Source organism: Sciurus vulgaris (assembly GCF_902686455.1).
Source record: "Sciurus vulgaris genome assembly, chromosome: 10".
NCBI lineage: Eukaryota > Metazoa > Chordata > Mammalia > Rodentia > Sciuridae > Sciurus > Sciurus vulgaris.
Genome location: NC_136470.1, coordinates 124150588 through 124167611, shown reverse-complemented (window position 1 = coordinate 124167611; position 17024 = coordinate 124150588). Strand labels below are relative to the sequence as shown.

The following is a 17024-nucleotide window of genomic DNA, read 5'->3' as shown; positions in this document are numbered from 1 at the left end:
GCTTCTTACGGCACTTAGAATGGAGTCCAAACTTGTTCCCGTTGCTACAAGACTCTGGCCTTCTCTCTCACCCTGTCCCTAAAAGTGATATCTTTGCCACCCTGACCTCCTGGTCATTCCTCCAGAATGCTGACCTCTTTTTTCCACGGGACATTTGACCAGCTTTTCACTGTCTCAAATGTTCTACTGTTCACAGGGATGGGTCCTCCTGCCCTGCAGATCTGATGTAAGCATCACCTCCTCAGAGAGACCTTTCCCAACCACCTCATATAAAGGAGCTACAGAGTAGCTCTATCACCTCAGCCTTCTAGTTTGTTCTAGCACTGACCACTCTCCGAAGTTGCCTCAAGCATTGCCGCCCAGTAGAACTTCCTGTGATGAAGGAAGCGTTCAACATTGGTGGTGCCCAGTATGGCAGCGGCTAGCCACACATGGCTCTGGAGCATCCAAAATATGACTGGTGTGACTGGGGAGCAGACAGTTAATTTAATTTAAATTAATTTAAACTTAAATAACTCCCTATGGCTAGAGGATACCACACTGGAGCAAATGGACCTATTGTATTTTCCGCCTGTCTCCTCCATCAGATATTAAGTTCCCTATATCCAGAAACATTGTATCCTGAGCCAAGAGTATCCACACATACAGGTGCTCAGTTTGTATTCACTGCTAATGAAATATATTGAGCACTTCCTCTATTGCTGTCACAATTCAACAATTGCAAATGCCTGGAGACCCAGAGAAGATTAGGGCCTGGTTGGCCCCAGGGCCAGCTGATCTTTAGGGTGGATATTTGTTTCGGTTTCTAGGTACAAGACCGTAGTCAGGAAAACTAAGATCTCTCTCTATTCCCAAAGGATCTGTGTCTCCAATTACTTGTCCATCTCAAGTCAGGGTCAAACTCTTTGGACAGTTGACTCACTGTTCAAAAGAAGTCACACCAAAATGTATGTCTACACATTTATGTTCTCAGAGAGTTCACTGTCAAATCCAGAGGGCAATTCCTTGCTTCCTTGACTCTTTCAATGCCCACTCACACAGAGGGGACAGATCATTGGAGATGATCCATCCCTGGGCTCACAAGGCCTCCTTGAACCAAAAATTATTCAAACAACAAAAACAAATCACTCACCCCTGGTACTCAACAGAATAGTGTACTGTTTCTCCAGGCAGGATCACTGGGCTCCACGTCAAGAAATGCTTCATGTTGGTTGAGTGCACAGAGAGGTTCTGAGGGGCAGGCAGACTGGTCACTCCATCTAGGAGAAGGCAGAGAGGAAGGCTGAAGGGTGGCTGACAGTGGGGAATGTCACAGCTTCAGACTGGTGTCCAGTGAAAGACCTCAAAGAATTATGAACCAGAACAACTCTAATTTTATCATTCTTGTGCTAATGCTAAATTTTTGCCACCATCATTATATAATTCTGCCTTTGTGGGAGGATGGCATATTAACAGTAATGATGGCTAATCTTTAGCAAGACCTTATCATATTCTATCAAGCTATGTGCTAGATTCTTCCTTTAATCCTCACGACTAAACTGGGACTAAGGACCACTGGTTTATCCAGTATACAAATGAGAAAACCAAGGTCCATTATTTACGTATGCATGTTATGTATGCACTTATTTTTTTAACAAACATATAAAAATTGTACATGTTTATGGGGAACCTACCATGTGATACCTTGATACACATATATATTGTGTAATGTTCAAATCAAGGTAAGCATATCTGTCTCCTCAAATATTTATTATTTCTTTGTGGTAAAACATTCAAAGTTCTTTCTTCCAGCCTTTTGGAAATATCCAGTACATTTTCATTATCTATACTCACTCTACTGTGCAGTAGAATATCAGAATTTCTTTCTCCAATCTAACTATAATTTAGTACCTGTTGACCAAACTTTCCCCTCTCTCCCCCTCTCTCTCCTCCTCTCCCCACACTCTGGTAACCACCACTCTGTTCTAAATCTCTATGAGATTCACTCTTCCCCAAAAAGACTCCACATCTGAGTGAGATCATGAGGTATCTCTTTCCGTGTCTTTGTTTTACTTAACATGAGAGCCTCCAGTTCCATCCCTGAGGTTGCAAATGAAACGATTTCATCCTTTTATGGATGAATGGTACTCCACTATGGATGTACCACATTTTGCTATAAATTCATCAGTTGATGTACATTTAGGTTGCTTCCCTTCCTTGTCTATTGTGAATAATGCTGCAATGAACTTGGGAATGCTGATGTCTCTTCAACATACTGAGCTCACTTCCCTTGGATACATACCCAGTAGGAGGATTGCTGGATCATATGGTAGTTTTATTTTTAATTTTTTGAGGAAGCTCTACGGTTTTCAATAATGGCTATACTAATTTATATTTCCAACAAGAGTGTGCAAATATTCCCTTTTCTTCACTTCATTATCAGTACTTGTTATCTTTAATCTTTTTGATAATAGACTTTTTTTTGTTTTTTGTCTATCCTGGGACTCAAACCCAGAGTCTTGTACATGCTAGGCAAGCATTCTACCATTGAGCTACAACCCAAGATTGATAATAGCCACTCTAATTGGGGTGAAGTGTTAAATCATTGTGGTTTTGATTTGCATCTACTTTATAATTAATGATGTTAAACATTTTTTCATGTACTTTTTAGTCATTTTTAGTCACTTTTGTATGTCTTTTTTAAAATAAATGTCTATTTAGATCTACTTTCCATTTTTTAGTCAGATTCTTAGGGTATTTTGTTTGTTTTTGTTATTGAGTTGTTTGAATTCCTTACATATTCTGAATATTAATCCTGAGGCACATTATTTATGAAAAGTCCTGGATCCAGGCTTTGACTCAGTCATATACTATGTCACCTTAAGCAACTTGCATAAATCTAAGCCTCCCACCCCTTCATGGCAAACCCTTGCAGGCTCTTGCCAACTTCTCATCATGTTCCTCTCCTGCTGCTGCTATCCTTTGGCATAAAAGCACATCCCTTCGTGACCTCCAACAATGCCAAATGGAGCATCGGCTTCCAGGTGAGGGGGGCAGGCTCAGGTCAGCTATGCCGTGAGTCCAGAGGTGCCAAGCCAGCCCAGAGACTCCACCCCAGGAGGACTGCAAGGCCACAAGCCAATCTGTAACATAAGCATCTGCTCACATAGGTGTGTGCAATGCATCCAGAATGGTTCGCTCAGAATGAAAGAGGTCCGTGAAGCTGAACTTGCTCTCATAAGGACTGTGGGCACTCCAAAGCTCAACTTTGAAGGTAACCCCAGGGTGAAGACTTGACCTTTTGATACAGTCCTCTCTTCTCCATTTTATATACTCCCTTTTAATGCCCAACACCTGCCTCCCTTTGCTGTTATAGTCACCGTGATAACATCGACAGCACAGTGGAGTGAGGGGACATCTGGGGCCCTCTATGCCTACCTCCATATTGGCACCCGCTGTTCGTTATCAAGCCCTCTTACCACAAGGAAATGGGGCTGGGGGGCTTCTGGTTCCCTAACCTCTTCTCTAATGTAGACACTGGTGACACCCCTTCATTTCATGCTTACTGACCACAGTCAGCCCTATGAGGAAACACCTGGGGCACCCACAAGGGAGGCTTCCGACCTCCCTAGTCCTCACTCTGAAATCATCAAAGAGATGGAAAGGAAAAAGGACATCTGGGGGTGGGGGTGGTACAGGAGGGTGAAGCATGGTCTCCTCTGACATCCTTCCTCTCTGGAAACTATTTTGGGAGTATGAAGCTGTATAAATGTAAAGCTATGTTCTTTAAAATTAAATAATGTATTAATATAATTTGTTCATTACCTAATATAATGTACTTATATACTTTAAAAGCCCTCAAGAATTAAGTCTTCATGCCCAGATGGTTTCACTGGAGAATACTACCAAACATTTACAGAACAATTAACATCAACTTTACACACACTATTTCAATACATAGAAGAGGAAAAAACACTTTCCAACTTACTTTATGATGCTAGTATTACCTGATAGCAAAATCACACAAAGATAATTTATATTTTATTTGTTTGTTTGTTCACAGTACTGGAGATTGAACACAGAGCCTTGCACATGCTAGGCAAATGCTCTAGCACTGAGATACAACCCAATCCAAACAAAGATAATTTGCATAAGTTTGTTTTGTTGTTGTTGTTGTTGTTGTTTTTGTGGTCCTGGGGATTGAACCCCAGGGCATTGGGCTTGCAAGGCAAGCACTCTACCAACTGAGCTATATCCCCAGCCCTGCATAAGTATTTTTATGAACTTTGATCTCATGAACTTAGGTGCAAAATCTTCAATAAAATATTAGTAATACAAATCTAATAATATATAAAAATTATACATCGTGACCAAGTGGGATTTTTTTCCAGGTATGCAAAGCTGGTTCAACATTTGAAAATCAATAAATGCAATCCACCACATCGATAAGCTAAAGAAGAAAAACCACATAATCTTATCAGTTGAAATTTCTTAAAATGACATTTAAAAAAAAAAAAAAGCAAAGATCAACCTCAAATTAGAACACTTAAGATTTGTAAAGAGCCATGCCTTACCTGAGATAAAGCTCTGTCTCCCACCTTACTACATATTAGAACGGCTCCAAAGTAAGTCAGACTTCAGCTTTTTTAAAGTTAGTCAAAAGATTAGTTTTTGTTGTAAAATTACTATGATCTCAAATAGGGAATATAATGTGGTTCTCAGTCAAAATTCAAGATAGCTATTATACAAGCTGAATATATTTTTACTCTTGCTAATTTCATTTTGTAAAACTGTTACCTGTTAATATTTTGCAGAAGTAGCTGCTTCAAGAACACACAACCTAGGTAACTTTTGATAATAAGCCATCACCTATAGAACAGATAGTGGTAATTTTCAGTACTAATACAGACTCCAGTTAGATAAAAAGGTAAATAACTGTAAAGTTATGGACATTGAAGTTAAAGCCCAGTACTCTTACTTTATGACTGGTGAGACTGGCTTGCTGGATGATTAAGATCAAACTTAGAGATTGGAATTAAATACAGAAGGCAAGATAGACCAGTATTTGGATCTTTTACCCTCAGTCAGCCTGAACCCACAAACAAGAGAGCTTCTCTAAGGAGCGTTGCAACTCTGGGTCACACAACCTCCTGATCAAGGAGATTGTTGAGACCCTAGAGGATGAAAAATCACTCAGTGCATCTGCTGCAGAGGAGGGTCATGGAAAAAGGGAGACATTCCTTGATGCTTCCAAAGGAAGCCACCTCATCAAGACGACCCTGCCTAACCAAAGGCACTGGCGGAGCTAAGAAGCTGCTCTTAAGTTCTCTATGAGTGACCCCTGTGGGAACTTTAACAAGACAGGAACCAGGTCAATTTGACCAGCTTGATCTTAGACACCCAGCAAAACAGTTAAAACCAAAATATAGCCATTATTGGGCATTTAAAAGAAATAATAGTTAAATGTAACTTAAGATGTACACTTGTGTTAGTCCACTAGAATAAAGACTAAAAGCTACAAAAGAGAGATTCTTAGGCAAATGTGCCTGGTAACTATCCAGAGAAACTGCCGGAGTCAGAAGTTTTTAGTCAGTTTAAGGCCTGCAGACCTTCCTAAGCTACACAGGTAGACTTAATCTATGTTTGCTCATATGATTATCTATCCCTAAGTAACAGAAGTATAGAGATCTCTACTAAACACAGGTTATACCAATAAAGGAATATTTTAAAAAATCAGATGACATTAAGTAGCTTAACTATATTTCCTGGGGACATCTATGACATTAAGAGTTAAATGTTGTGTTTACATTCCTGATAACCAGGACAATGTTAAAGTCCCCAAATAAAGGCCTTGTCCTCTCCAGCTTTTGTTAGGCCTAGTTATGGGAACAATTTCTCAGTTCTTCCACCTCCTGGTGAGAGATTGACTTCTGTCATTTTCATGATACTCAGTGGCATGTTTCAGATGCTGCAACATTTACTTTGTACTAATCTCATTTCAGTATTCATGTCTTTTTGTTCTCCTATCATAGAAGCACCCACCCCCAGATGACTTTACAACCTGCTCTTCCCCAACCAGACTTCTACCTTGGACCCCTCGATTGACCTGATTTTTAAAAAAGGAACTCCAAACTGCTTGCCCCTCGCTGCCCCCTTCCAGCTTCGAAGCAGCCAGAATGATCGATGCCCTCTTTCTTTTCCTTACAGCAGTTAGGGGTTCCTAAAGTTAAAGGGGGGAATGAAGCCAGAATTAAGGACAGGTTAGTGTAGAAATAGGGGATCGGGTCAATTCGAGGAAATGAAGCCATGAAGCCATCTGCCTCTGGAAGTTGGAGACTGCCCCTGGAAGAATGGAATGTCAAGGATCTCCAGAGCCCATTGATTACCAAATTTACCTGCCTTCATCAAGCACTGCAGGGAAGGAGCTGCTAATTAATGCCCCCTGGACCCTTACCTGCCTGAATCACCTTGGCCCTCCCCCTGCCCGTGGTTTTTCACTTAATGCAAAACCAGGCCTAGTAACTTAGGCAGAAAGGAGAAATAAGGGGGGAGAGAACTGGAGAACAAAAGAGAATTTAACCTATAAAAGATGTAGGGTGCACTCACTTCTTGGGACTTTAGAACATCAGCCATGGCCCCCTTCTTCCTGCCGGGAGAAGTTTGTATTATTACCTTTAAATAAAACCTGCTTAATATGCTAAAAAAAAAAAAAAAATCTTATCAGTTGACACAGAAAAAACATTTATAAAACCTAAGACTTATTCATGATTAAAACAGAACAAATCTCTCTTCAAATTAAGAAGTGCAAGGGGTTTATCTGAACTTGATAAAGCCTTTATACTAAAAGCCTACAGCCAGCATTTTATTTTTATTAAGAGATTGAATTCTTCCCCACTAAGACCAAGAATAGTCAAGGATGTCCACTCTCACCCGTCTTATTCAACAGAACACTGGAAATTCCAGTTACTGTATTAAGGCAAGCAAAAGAATACAGATTAGAAAGGAAGAAGTAAAACTCCCTCAATTTACAGATGAGATAATAGGGTATGTAGAAAATCCAATGGAATCTAAAACAAGAACAAAAATAATTCCTGATACTCATAAGTGAGTTCAACAAGCTCACAAGATACAAGATAAACAAAAATTAATTATATTGCTATAGATTAGTGTTGGGGGCTGTGCCATGTTGGTGGCACCGGAATGGCGCCTGATCACATCGGCAGCGAGGAGGTTAATTGACATAAGCACACTCAGGTGATTTTTCTCGTCCATGCACACAATGTATGCGCATGTGTTCTCGAGGACTAATTGCCTGCTCGAAGCGTCTCGCCTAATCTTTGCATAAGAGGCGTGGCCCTGCTCTCCACCTCCTGGAGGTGATATAAGCGTAGGCGGAGTGAGACAGAGACACGAAGAAAGTGAGAACAGCAGCCAGAAGAAAGGAAACACACGCGCAGCAGCCATTAGCAAAAAAGCAGCTAGACGCCCGGCAGCAGCCAGAGGGAAAAACACGCAGCAGTAGCTAGTAGGGACACACGCGCGGCAGCAGCGAGTAGGGGCAGCAGCAGAAGGCAGATCGCAGAACAGAGAACTGAGACGCATCACTAGGACACCTTAGACAGACACACCCTTGGTTCGCGGGATGCAGGATGCACCAGGAAGCAGCAGAACTTAAGTGAGGCGTAGCAAGTCTCTCTTCCTCTAAACAAAGCCTGTCCTTCTCTCAAGGTTTCTCTCTCTTAAGCAAAGTCTCTCTTTCTCTCTGATAAGTCTCTCTCTCTCTCTCTCTCCTCTCAAAGCAAGTAAGCCTCATTTCCTCTATCCTCTATGAACAAACAAGAAAGCAGCACACTAAAGAGAAAGATAAAAGTGCCTCAGTTTCCAGTCCACCACCCATAAGACCCGTGCAAGTTGTTGCTGCAAGCGGTGACAAATATCCACGGATTTTGGAACCGCAAAGAGCCAGCGACGGATTAGCAATGAAGACTTATGCATGGAAATTAAAATTACAACCACTCAAAAAACAGCGAAATGCATGAATGCAAATCCAACAAAATATAACAGGATTGATATGGGGAAAATGTCTCAATGCTGATGTATGAAACTAAAGAAGATCTAAATAAATGGAGAGACATACCATATTCATGGATTGGAATATTCAAAATAGTGAAGTTTGGAGATAGTTACAAAAAACCTTGACAATCATTTGACAGGATTGTGTGAAACCTGTATATCAGTTTGGAGATTAACAATCTTTATTTTAAAAAGCAAAAGAACTAGAATAACCAAAGCTGTTTTTCTTTTTCTTTTTCTTTCTTTCTTTTTTTTTTTTTTGTGTGTGTGCATGTATACTGTGAATCGAACACAAGATCTTGTGCATGTTGAACATGTGTCGAGCACTACATACACTCCTAACTCAAAATAATTTTGAAAATAAAACAGAGGAACAAATCTACTCAATTTCAAGAATTATAGTAATTAAGAATGTGTGGTGTGGGTAAAGGAATAGACACATAGATCAATGGAGCACAATGGAGGTCCCAGAAATAGATCCACACAAATATGCCCAACTGCTTTTTAACAAAGGTACAAAAGCAAGTCAATGAAAGAAAATCTTTTCAACAAATAACTGCAACAATTGGGCATCTGTAGGAAAAACGAAAGTGAACCTCATAGTAAACTTCACATCTTATGCAAAAATTAACACATAATGGATCACAGTGTGAAATGTTTAAAGCTTGAGAAAAAAATAGAAAAATTTTGGGAATAGGCAAAAAGTTTCTTAGACTTGACACCAAAAGTGAGATTCATAAAAGGAAAAAAATTTAAATTAAATCTCATCAAAATTAAAAACTTTTGCTCTGCAAAAGACCCTGTTAGGAGGATGATAAGACAAACTAAATAGTGGGGAAAAGCATTTGCAAACCATTATCTCACAAAGGACTATAATCTAGAATATATAATAAATGTATGCTCAAAACTCAATAGCACAAAATCAAACAATCCAATTAGAAAATGGCAATCGGTATGAAGAGACATTTCACCAAAGGTGATATATCATATGCAAATAAGCACATGAAAAGATGCTGAATGTTATTAGTTATTATAGAAATACAAATTAACACCACAGTGAGATAGCACTGTACACAGATATCAGAATGGCAAAAAAATTTTTTTTTTTTAAATAACAAAACCAAAATCTAGCAAGGAGACAGAAAGCAGATCCCTCATACGTTACTGGTAGGAATGTAAAATAGTACGTTCACTCCAGAAAATGGGCAGTTTCTTGTAAAACTAAACATGCAATTACTGTCTGACCTAGCAAATGCACTCTTAGGTGTTTATCCTAGGGAAATGAAAGCTTTCAAAATATAAATCCTGCACATGAATGTGCATAGTCAAACTGGAATCAGCCCAGAGGTCCGTCAACAGGTGAATGGTTAAACAAATGGCGGAACATACAAACCACAGAAGGGGGCACTGCGCAAGGAACACAGGTGGCCACCAGAAGCTGGGAATGGCAAGGAAACAGCTTCTTCCCTACAGCCTTCAGAAGGAACACAGTCCTGCCAACACCTGATCTTAGCTCAGTAAAATGGTGAACAGATTAGTTGTATTTTGAAATATTTCAGACTTTTAGAGGAATTGCAAGATAGCAGCGAGTTCCCACATACCTTTTACCCAGCCATTTATGTGTCCATGACTGTAGTACAATTTTGAAAACTGAGATATTAATATTGATGACTATGACTAACTAAGCTTCAGTCTTTATTCATATGTCACCAGTTCTTCCCCTAAGGCTCTTTGCCCTGCCCACAGGAACCAGTCCAGGACTCCCCATTCAGTTGTCGTATCTAGTTAGTCTCTTCCAATCTGTTCTCAGTATGTCTTTGTCTTTTATGTCCTTGACATTTTTGAGGAGTACTGGTCAGCTGTTTTGCAGACTGTCTCTCAGTTGGGGTTTGTCTAATGCTTTCACATGATGTGACTGAGGTTATACATTTTGCCATGTCCTCACAGGGAACACACGATGTCAGTATGTCTTTTTACCAGTGATGTTAATCTTGATCCCTAGGTTAAGGCAAGCTATCAATTTCCCCTTTAGTGTTAATTAACAGATGCTCTGAGGCTATGTAAATATTCTGTTTTTCTTCAGACTTCCACATATTAATTTTGCATCTATTGGTGGAGAATTCTTGCAACAATTGCTGTTATGTTCTAATAGTGATTTTTTATTGAATTGGAATTCTGTAAGAGTGTTTCTTCTCCACTGTTTATTACTCAATTCAATTGTTTATTTCTATCAGTATGGATTCATAGATATTTATTTTATTCTATTTATTTTATTCTATGATTAAAATCCAGTACATTGGTATTATTTTATTATTCAGATGGTTCCAGCTTTGGACACTGGGGACTCTTTCAGGTTGAGTCCTGTGTTCATTTGACTTGTCCCTATCCCTCACCCCTTTTCATGTTATTATTATTAATAGATTTTTAATTTTTTAAAATAATTTTAGATCCACAGGGAAAAAATCCAAGGAAAGTACACAGAGTTCTCATATAGCCATCACTCAGCTTCCACCGATGCCAATGTCTTATCTAACCATGACCCACTCATCAAAACTAAGGAGCCAGTGTTGGTATGTTACTGTAACTAACCTCCTGACTTTATGTAGATTTTGCCACTTTTTCCACTGATGTCTTTTTTCCATTCCAGGATCCAATCCCGTTTGCAGTGTTGACTCTACCTCCCCTATCCTCTTCAGAGCCCTTACCACAGGATGCTCCTGTCTCCTCTTGTATTTTCCCTGCCCAGCCCTGTAATCAACCACTTCTCTTAAAGAGCCCTACCCAGGAAGTTTTGAAAAACCCCAATGCCTAGGCAGCATCCTAAATTAATTCAGAATCTCTGGCTGTGAAGTCTTGGCACTTATGTTTTAAAAAGCTCTCCAGGTGATTTTGATGTTCATTCAGGACTGAGAACCACTGATCTAGACCTTACTTCTGGTGGTCAAAAGAATAATTAAAAATACATTTCATCTCCAGATGTCAAAGACTTCAGTGTATTTTCGAGCAGATTTTATGTTATCTGAAAACAAAGGACTGTTTTTTTTGTTTTTTGTTTTTTTCATCTCTCTGCTAATCAGCACCCAGCTCAGAACCTGGTGCTCAGAGATGCTAAATGAATGAAAACAGAATAACTGAAGCAAGTCTTGAGTCCCTTGGGGAAATTAGCTTAGGCCTGACTTTTTTTCCCCCCTAATCTCCCATCTGTCTTAAATTAGTCTTTCTCCTGCTCTAAATAGTTTATGCTGAACACCTAAAATCTTGAGTCAGATCAGGGGAAGGAGCATGAGGCTGCCACCATGAAACTCTGGGCAAACTTTCTAGGCAGAAATCTGCACCTCTTCCCTGCATGGGGTCTGACATCAACTCCCTTCATTTGGGTCCTCTTCCACCACCTTTTCCTCCAACGATCTTCAAGTCAAACGCATCAGAAAAAGCACTACTATTTCCTTTACTTTGTTCCTCCTCCCTTTGGGGGCCTATGTTAACATTTCATTTTTTTCTGCACAGAACTGCAAAAAAAAAAATGATTTTTAAATGGAAAAAAAAAAAAAAAAAGGTCCTCTGGAGCTGGTCAAACCAGAGTCAAACCCCAATTCCCCCTCTTCCTAGAAGTATGTGTACTTGGACAAACAACCGAAGCTTTCCAAGTTCACTTCCTACTGTGTAAAATGGGGGAAATAACACGTGCCTTGAAGGATTGATGTGAGAAGTCAAGAGTACACTTTTACTAAACTAAGCACAGAAACAACAATTTTGATTGTCACTGTCGTTTTTGTCCTCATTATTACTGGTAGGAAGTATCAGTTTCCTAAATCATACTGTTATTAGAAGGGACAAAGCAAGGCAAAGGATTTCTATGAAAGAAAGTAACAAAACTACCCATCTGTTCAGTTGCCTAGTAACCAACAGAAGTTCATTTAAAATTTGCAGAATTCATCACAGGCACCTGCATAATCCAGAGGAAATGGTCAAAATTGCAAAAAAGCAACCTGGGCTAAAGCACTTATCTGCTGACACCACCATCTGTTGGCATCACCAAAGTCTTCAAAGCGCTTTGGTTTGCATCACTTTAGTTAACTCTCCACACTTCAAGGTGGCTGTTATAACCATTTTACACGTGAGGAAACTGGTTATATGATCTTGTCACTGAACCAGGGAGTCATAAAGCCAAAATTCATATTCGGGTCTTTCTGACTCAGACATCTTTGTGGTTTCCACCACCATTTTCTTTTTGTTTTTCTGTAAGTCTCTAAGTGTCAGAAGAGAACACTTACCCCCAAGTCTGTTTGAAACCAGGGCTTTTAAGAAAAGACTCAAAAGACTGAAATCAATGAAGAAAACATCAGGTTAAAAAATGCTGGCCTTTCTGATTCTCATTTGGCCTCCCATCTTCTCCTTTTGGCTCAGAGTGTTTCCCTGGCAAATTTTGTCCCCAAAACTAAACAAACAACTAACTAACCAAACAAACGGCATTCCTGACATGTGCTAGGGGGGTTGAGACACCAGAAAAGATACCCAGGTTCTTCCCTCTGTGCTGAAAAGCGAAGCAACCCAGCAAAGCTAGGGCACATGGAGTCAAATGTCAAAGGATAGAGTTCTGGGAAGGGTCTGTAGGAAGGAGGATCTGCCTGGAACAATGACAGGGACATGGGCTTGGGATGGGGAGAACTGGACGTGGTGTTTCTGGTGGGAAATTATATATAAAGGGCAGGAGGAGGAAATGAGATAGAATGTATGGATTGTGAAGACAGCAGCTGCCTGCAGTCCATATTTATTTTCAAGGAGAATGAGAATCAAAATAAATACAGGGTGGGGTCTGAAGGTACTGGGTCATGAGAAAAGAACATGAAAAATTGGGAAGTCATGTGCTATGCAATTGAGAGCTGTGCAATTGAGGATTTGGGGCTAGGAAGGGACACCAAGTTGGATGCTTAAACCAGCTCTAAACATTTGCAAATTGCCTAAGCACTGATTTATTGTCTGACTTAAATAAACTATAATAATTAGTTCTGTGTTGAAAGAAAGAAAGAAAGAAACTTGAGGCTCCCACTAACATCCCAAAGTGATCAGTATCCCACAATATTAAAATTAAAAATTTCTCTTAAATGCAGTTTGACAGGAAGAAACACCAACAGCTAAGGACCAATAAAGCAGTTTTTGGACCAATAAAGCAGGTAGGTTCAGCAACCAGGAGTGGAGCAGAGAAAATGTTGTAATCTTACCAAACCAAATGTTTTTTAAAATGCTATGGAATACCTTTTCTACAATTACCAAGAGACAAATCCAATTTTTACAAGCCTTGTACCCAATATTAAGTTCTCAAATTGTCTGTTTATTCATGTGTGTTTTTTTAGAATCCTTAATTACGTTACTTTAATCAGCACAGATAAATAGACTGAGAACTCCATTGCACCTTGTAATATCAGCTAATGAGATAAAAAGCAAAATGCACAAAGCTATGCCAACTTTTAGACTATTTTAATGATGTCTTTCTAGATAGTTCTGAGGATGCTTAGGAGAGAGGTTTCCAAACACAAGGCAGGCCTTTTCTTTTCTTTGGGATGTGGGGGATGCCAATGGAGGAGATGAGAAATCTTTTTAAAAACAGACATAAGATGTTCTATACCTGTATTTCAACCCCAAATCCTGGGAAAGTTATTTTTCACCTTCTTAACCTATCTATATTTAAGGCCCAAATAACCAGATGTATTCTAATTCATACTTACCTGTGAAGAAACATGAAATCAAGGCGTAGAAAAGCCACATGATAAAACTTGTTCAGATTCCTTCTAGAACCTGGTGAGGTCTGTGTTTGGCAGACTTAGTTTGACCTGGAAAGCCGTTTCCTTCCAGAATGAGGCATTCTGTCCATCTCAGCCATCTTGCTTCAGAACAGAGATTGGAGCTAAGGTCTGAGTCGCAGTGAAGCCTGAATTGTTCTGGAAAGATGAGCTGGCCCAAACAGCTCAGAAGGGGCGGGCTCTGCAGCACCCTCCTTTCTGCCCAAACCCAGATATTGCATAAAGGGGAGTGGCCTAGGAGAGTTCCAAAGAAAAGGTAACTCTAGGGAGCTTGAGAATCTGCCTGGGGGAGCTACCTGGACCTCAGGCTCTGTCTTGGGGGCCCTGCATGTCCCAAGAGGTCAGTGAGCAGGCATGATTTTCTTCCCTCATCCAATAATTGTCTTCTTCTAAGTCTCCCTCCCTCAGTGAGTTCATTCAAGCTGGGTACTGATTAGCACTTTTTGCTAATACTCACCTCAGAAAAAGTAAGGAAGTTTAAAAAAAACAATACCTTTTTAAGAAGCAAAGAATACAAAGTTTTGTATTTACATGCATTTGCAAAAAGCAAATCTAGAAAGAGATACAAGAAACTGACAAGATTGGTTACCTCGAGGCAGAGGGAGTGGGAAGTGGGACTATGGAGGCAAAAGAAAACAAAATGGGAATAAGACGCTTTACTAGGTATTTTTAATACTTTTTGGTGACTGAGTCATGTGAATGTATTATTGAAAAATTAAAACCAATTTTGAAACTTGGAAGGAAAACCTTATAACAGAGTCTGGCCTCTTAAACTTCAACTCTTCAATGACTTTAAACACACTAATGTGCAAATACAATTGTGGAATAAATATGGGTTTTAGAATAGAAAAAAGTTTGGTTCCAGTTTCAGAAGCTCTTTGCAATTTAACCTCGGGAAATTCATTCAGATTTATTCAACAAGCATCCACTGCTAGATCCTGGGAATTCAACAGGTCCTGCCATCAACAAGAATTTCCCAACTAGTGATGAAACCCATGGAAATAGTCATAAATCAATATTGAAAATTCAGTGACAGAAATATTCACAAGGAATATAGGAGCACTATGGTGAAACATCTAATCCAGTCTGTGGGATCACAGAAGGCCCCCTGGAGGAGGTGACTTTGAGGTTATTAAACTCTGGGAGGGAAAACAAAAAATAAAAAACCAGCCAGGCACTGTGATTATGAAACCAGAAGAAAATTGGCACATATGGAGAGCAAGTTCGGAGTGCCAAGAAAAATGGGAAACAGAATTCCAAAGAGCTTTCAATGTCTTGTTGAGGGGCTTCAAGTTTATCCTGAGAGTAGTGAAGGTCACAGGAAGGGCTGAAAGCTCAAATCTGGTCATGGTATTCCCTGCATTTGAGCTCTAAAAAGTTTGACTAGGGTGGAGGAAGCAGAGGAGGCCAGATTGGAGGGGACCAGGGCTGTCGGTCACCTAGATGAGCGACGTTGTTGGCCAACATTAGGTCTCTCCTGTCTGTGGAGAGAAGTGGACAAATTCAAAATACTCAGGAGGTAGAATTTCAGCTCCTAGATATTGAGAGAATTGGGAGGGCCAGAGAAGAGAAGCCAAACATGACTTTCAGGTTCTGTGTTTGGGTAACTGGGTGGAGGGCAGCACCTCAACTGCAGCAAGAGAGAGGAGCAGGGTGGGGTGGGTCAGGGCAGGCCGCGTTGGGGTGGTGCAGGAAAAGCCTGCATGTGTTCAACTGATGCACTTGAATTTGAGACGCTTATATGGGCAAATAATCTTTATCTCAAGGTGATGGGTAAGCTAGGCAGGGTGGCACATGCCTATAGTGCTAGCTGCTCAGGGAGACTGAGTGGGAAGGATGGCTTGAGCCCACGGGTTTAAGACCAGTCTGGGTAATACAGAAGATCCTGTCTAAAACAAACAAAAAAACCCAAACAAATCAAGCTGATGGGAGTCAAGGATATGGTAGCATCTCCCACGGCTCCAGCATTTCATTGGTAGTGGGTAAGATCATCCAAGGAAAATGTAGGTTCAGGAGGATTGTGAATGGCCCCTGAAGAAGACCCACATTTATAGACCAGGGCAAGAAAAAGAAATAGGGAAATGGGTTGGGGCAGGGGAGTGGGTCAGAGAAATGATCCTGAAACAAACTATGGCCTGGAAGCAATGGAAGATGAAGTGACTATCACAGCAGAGTACAGAAGAGGATGTGAGCTGAACGTCAAAAAATGTCCCCTGGATTTAGCCCTGGAAAGTCGTTATAATCTCAGCAAGAGGTGTTTCAGTGGAGGCCTTGAATCAGAAGTTAGATAATTGTGGGTTGAGGAACAGATGAAGAAAGTAGTTCTCTTTTGATGAAAAAAAAAAAAAATCATAGGAGCCCCATTTTTCTTTCCTTTTCCTGGTCTGATAAGAACCATGATTCAATTCTCTGACTTGGGAACTAATTTGCCAAATGAGGTAGTTCCATCCTGACCTCTCTAAACAGGCCTTCCCAAGACTCATGGGGATGAAAAGTGGCCAAGAAAAGTCAGATTTGGGCTCCCAGAATGCAATGAGGAAAAATAGAGAAGGCTGTAAAGGATTTTAGGTGCAGACTGAACTGATGGCACTTCTGATCCTGACATTGGCTTGGAGTCAGACAGCCCTCCCCTGATCTTCCAAAGCCCTGTAGATAAAAGGGACCAGCTGGACATGGGCCTTGGGGCATCCAAGGGCACAAGTGTGTGACAGCCACCCCTATGGAACTCAGCAGGGACCACAAAGTTCCAGCCTCAGTTTGTTCTCAAAGCAACAAGCACGGCATGAGGCTTGGGGGGCTTCAGTCTTGGAGAAAAGGGCAGGGTTGCAGGTCTGTCTTCTTGGCCTGGAAATATTTGGGACCCCCCCAGCTGGACCATCCAGATCAACCTTCTGGAATCACCAGCTCTCTCCTCTCTCCTCAGGGGAGATAGCTCAGTTGGTAGAGTGCTTGCCTCACAAACATAAGGCCCTAGGTTCCATCCCCTGCACCGCAAAAAAAAAAAAGTTTGCCCTCAGTGGCCAGGAGAGTGGGTGGGACATGCACCCCATTTCTTCCTTTTCATTTATAAGTACAATAATGGCTTGTATAATAGTTATGGGATTTAGAGAAGGCAGATGAAATCTATTGGCACAGGGCCAGGAAAAAAATAGACCTTCACAAGTGGAATGT

General features: G+C 40.6%; 1 protein-coding gene across 6 annotated transcripts in view; it reads right to left on the bottom strand.

Annotated features, from left to right (window-relative positions):
- The window catches only part of IL20RB (interleukin 20 receptor subunit beta), a 109068-nt gene extending 95063 nt beyond the window's left edge, over window positions 1-14005 (bottom strand). For 5 of the 6 annotated variants that reach the window (XM_079155034.1, XM_079155036.1, XM_079155035.1 and 2 more), the window contains exons 1-2: window positions 13779-14005; window positions 1133-1259 (exon numbers count right to left, since the gene is read on the bottom strand). In XM_079155034.1, coding sequence (XP_079011160.1) covers window positions 1133-1259; window positions 13779-13818 — 167 coding nt within the window. In that variant the 5' untranslated portion in view covers window positions 13819-14005. The remainder of the gene's footprint in view (window positions 1-1132; window positions 1260-13778) is intronic. The other variant, XM_079155033.1, reaches the window with a different exon arrangement.
- Window positions 14006-17024: the final 3019 nt, after the last annotated feature.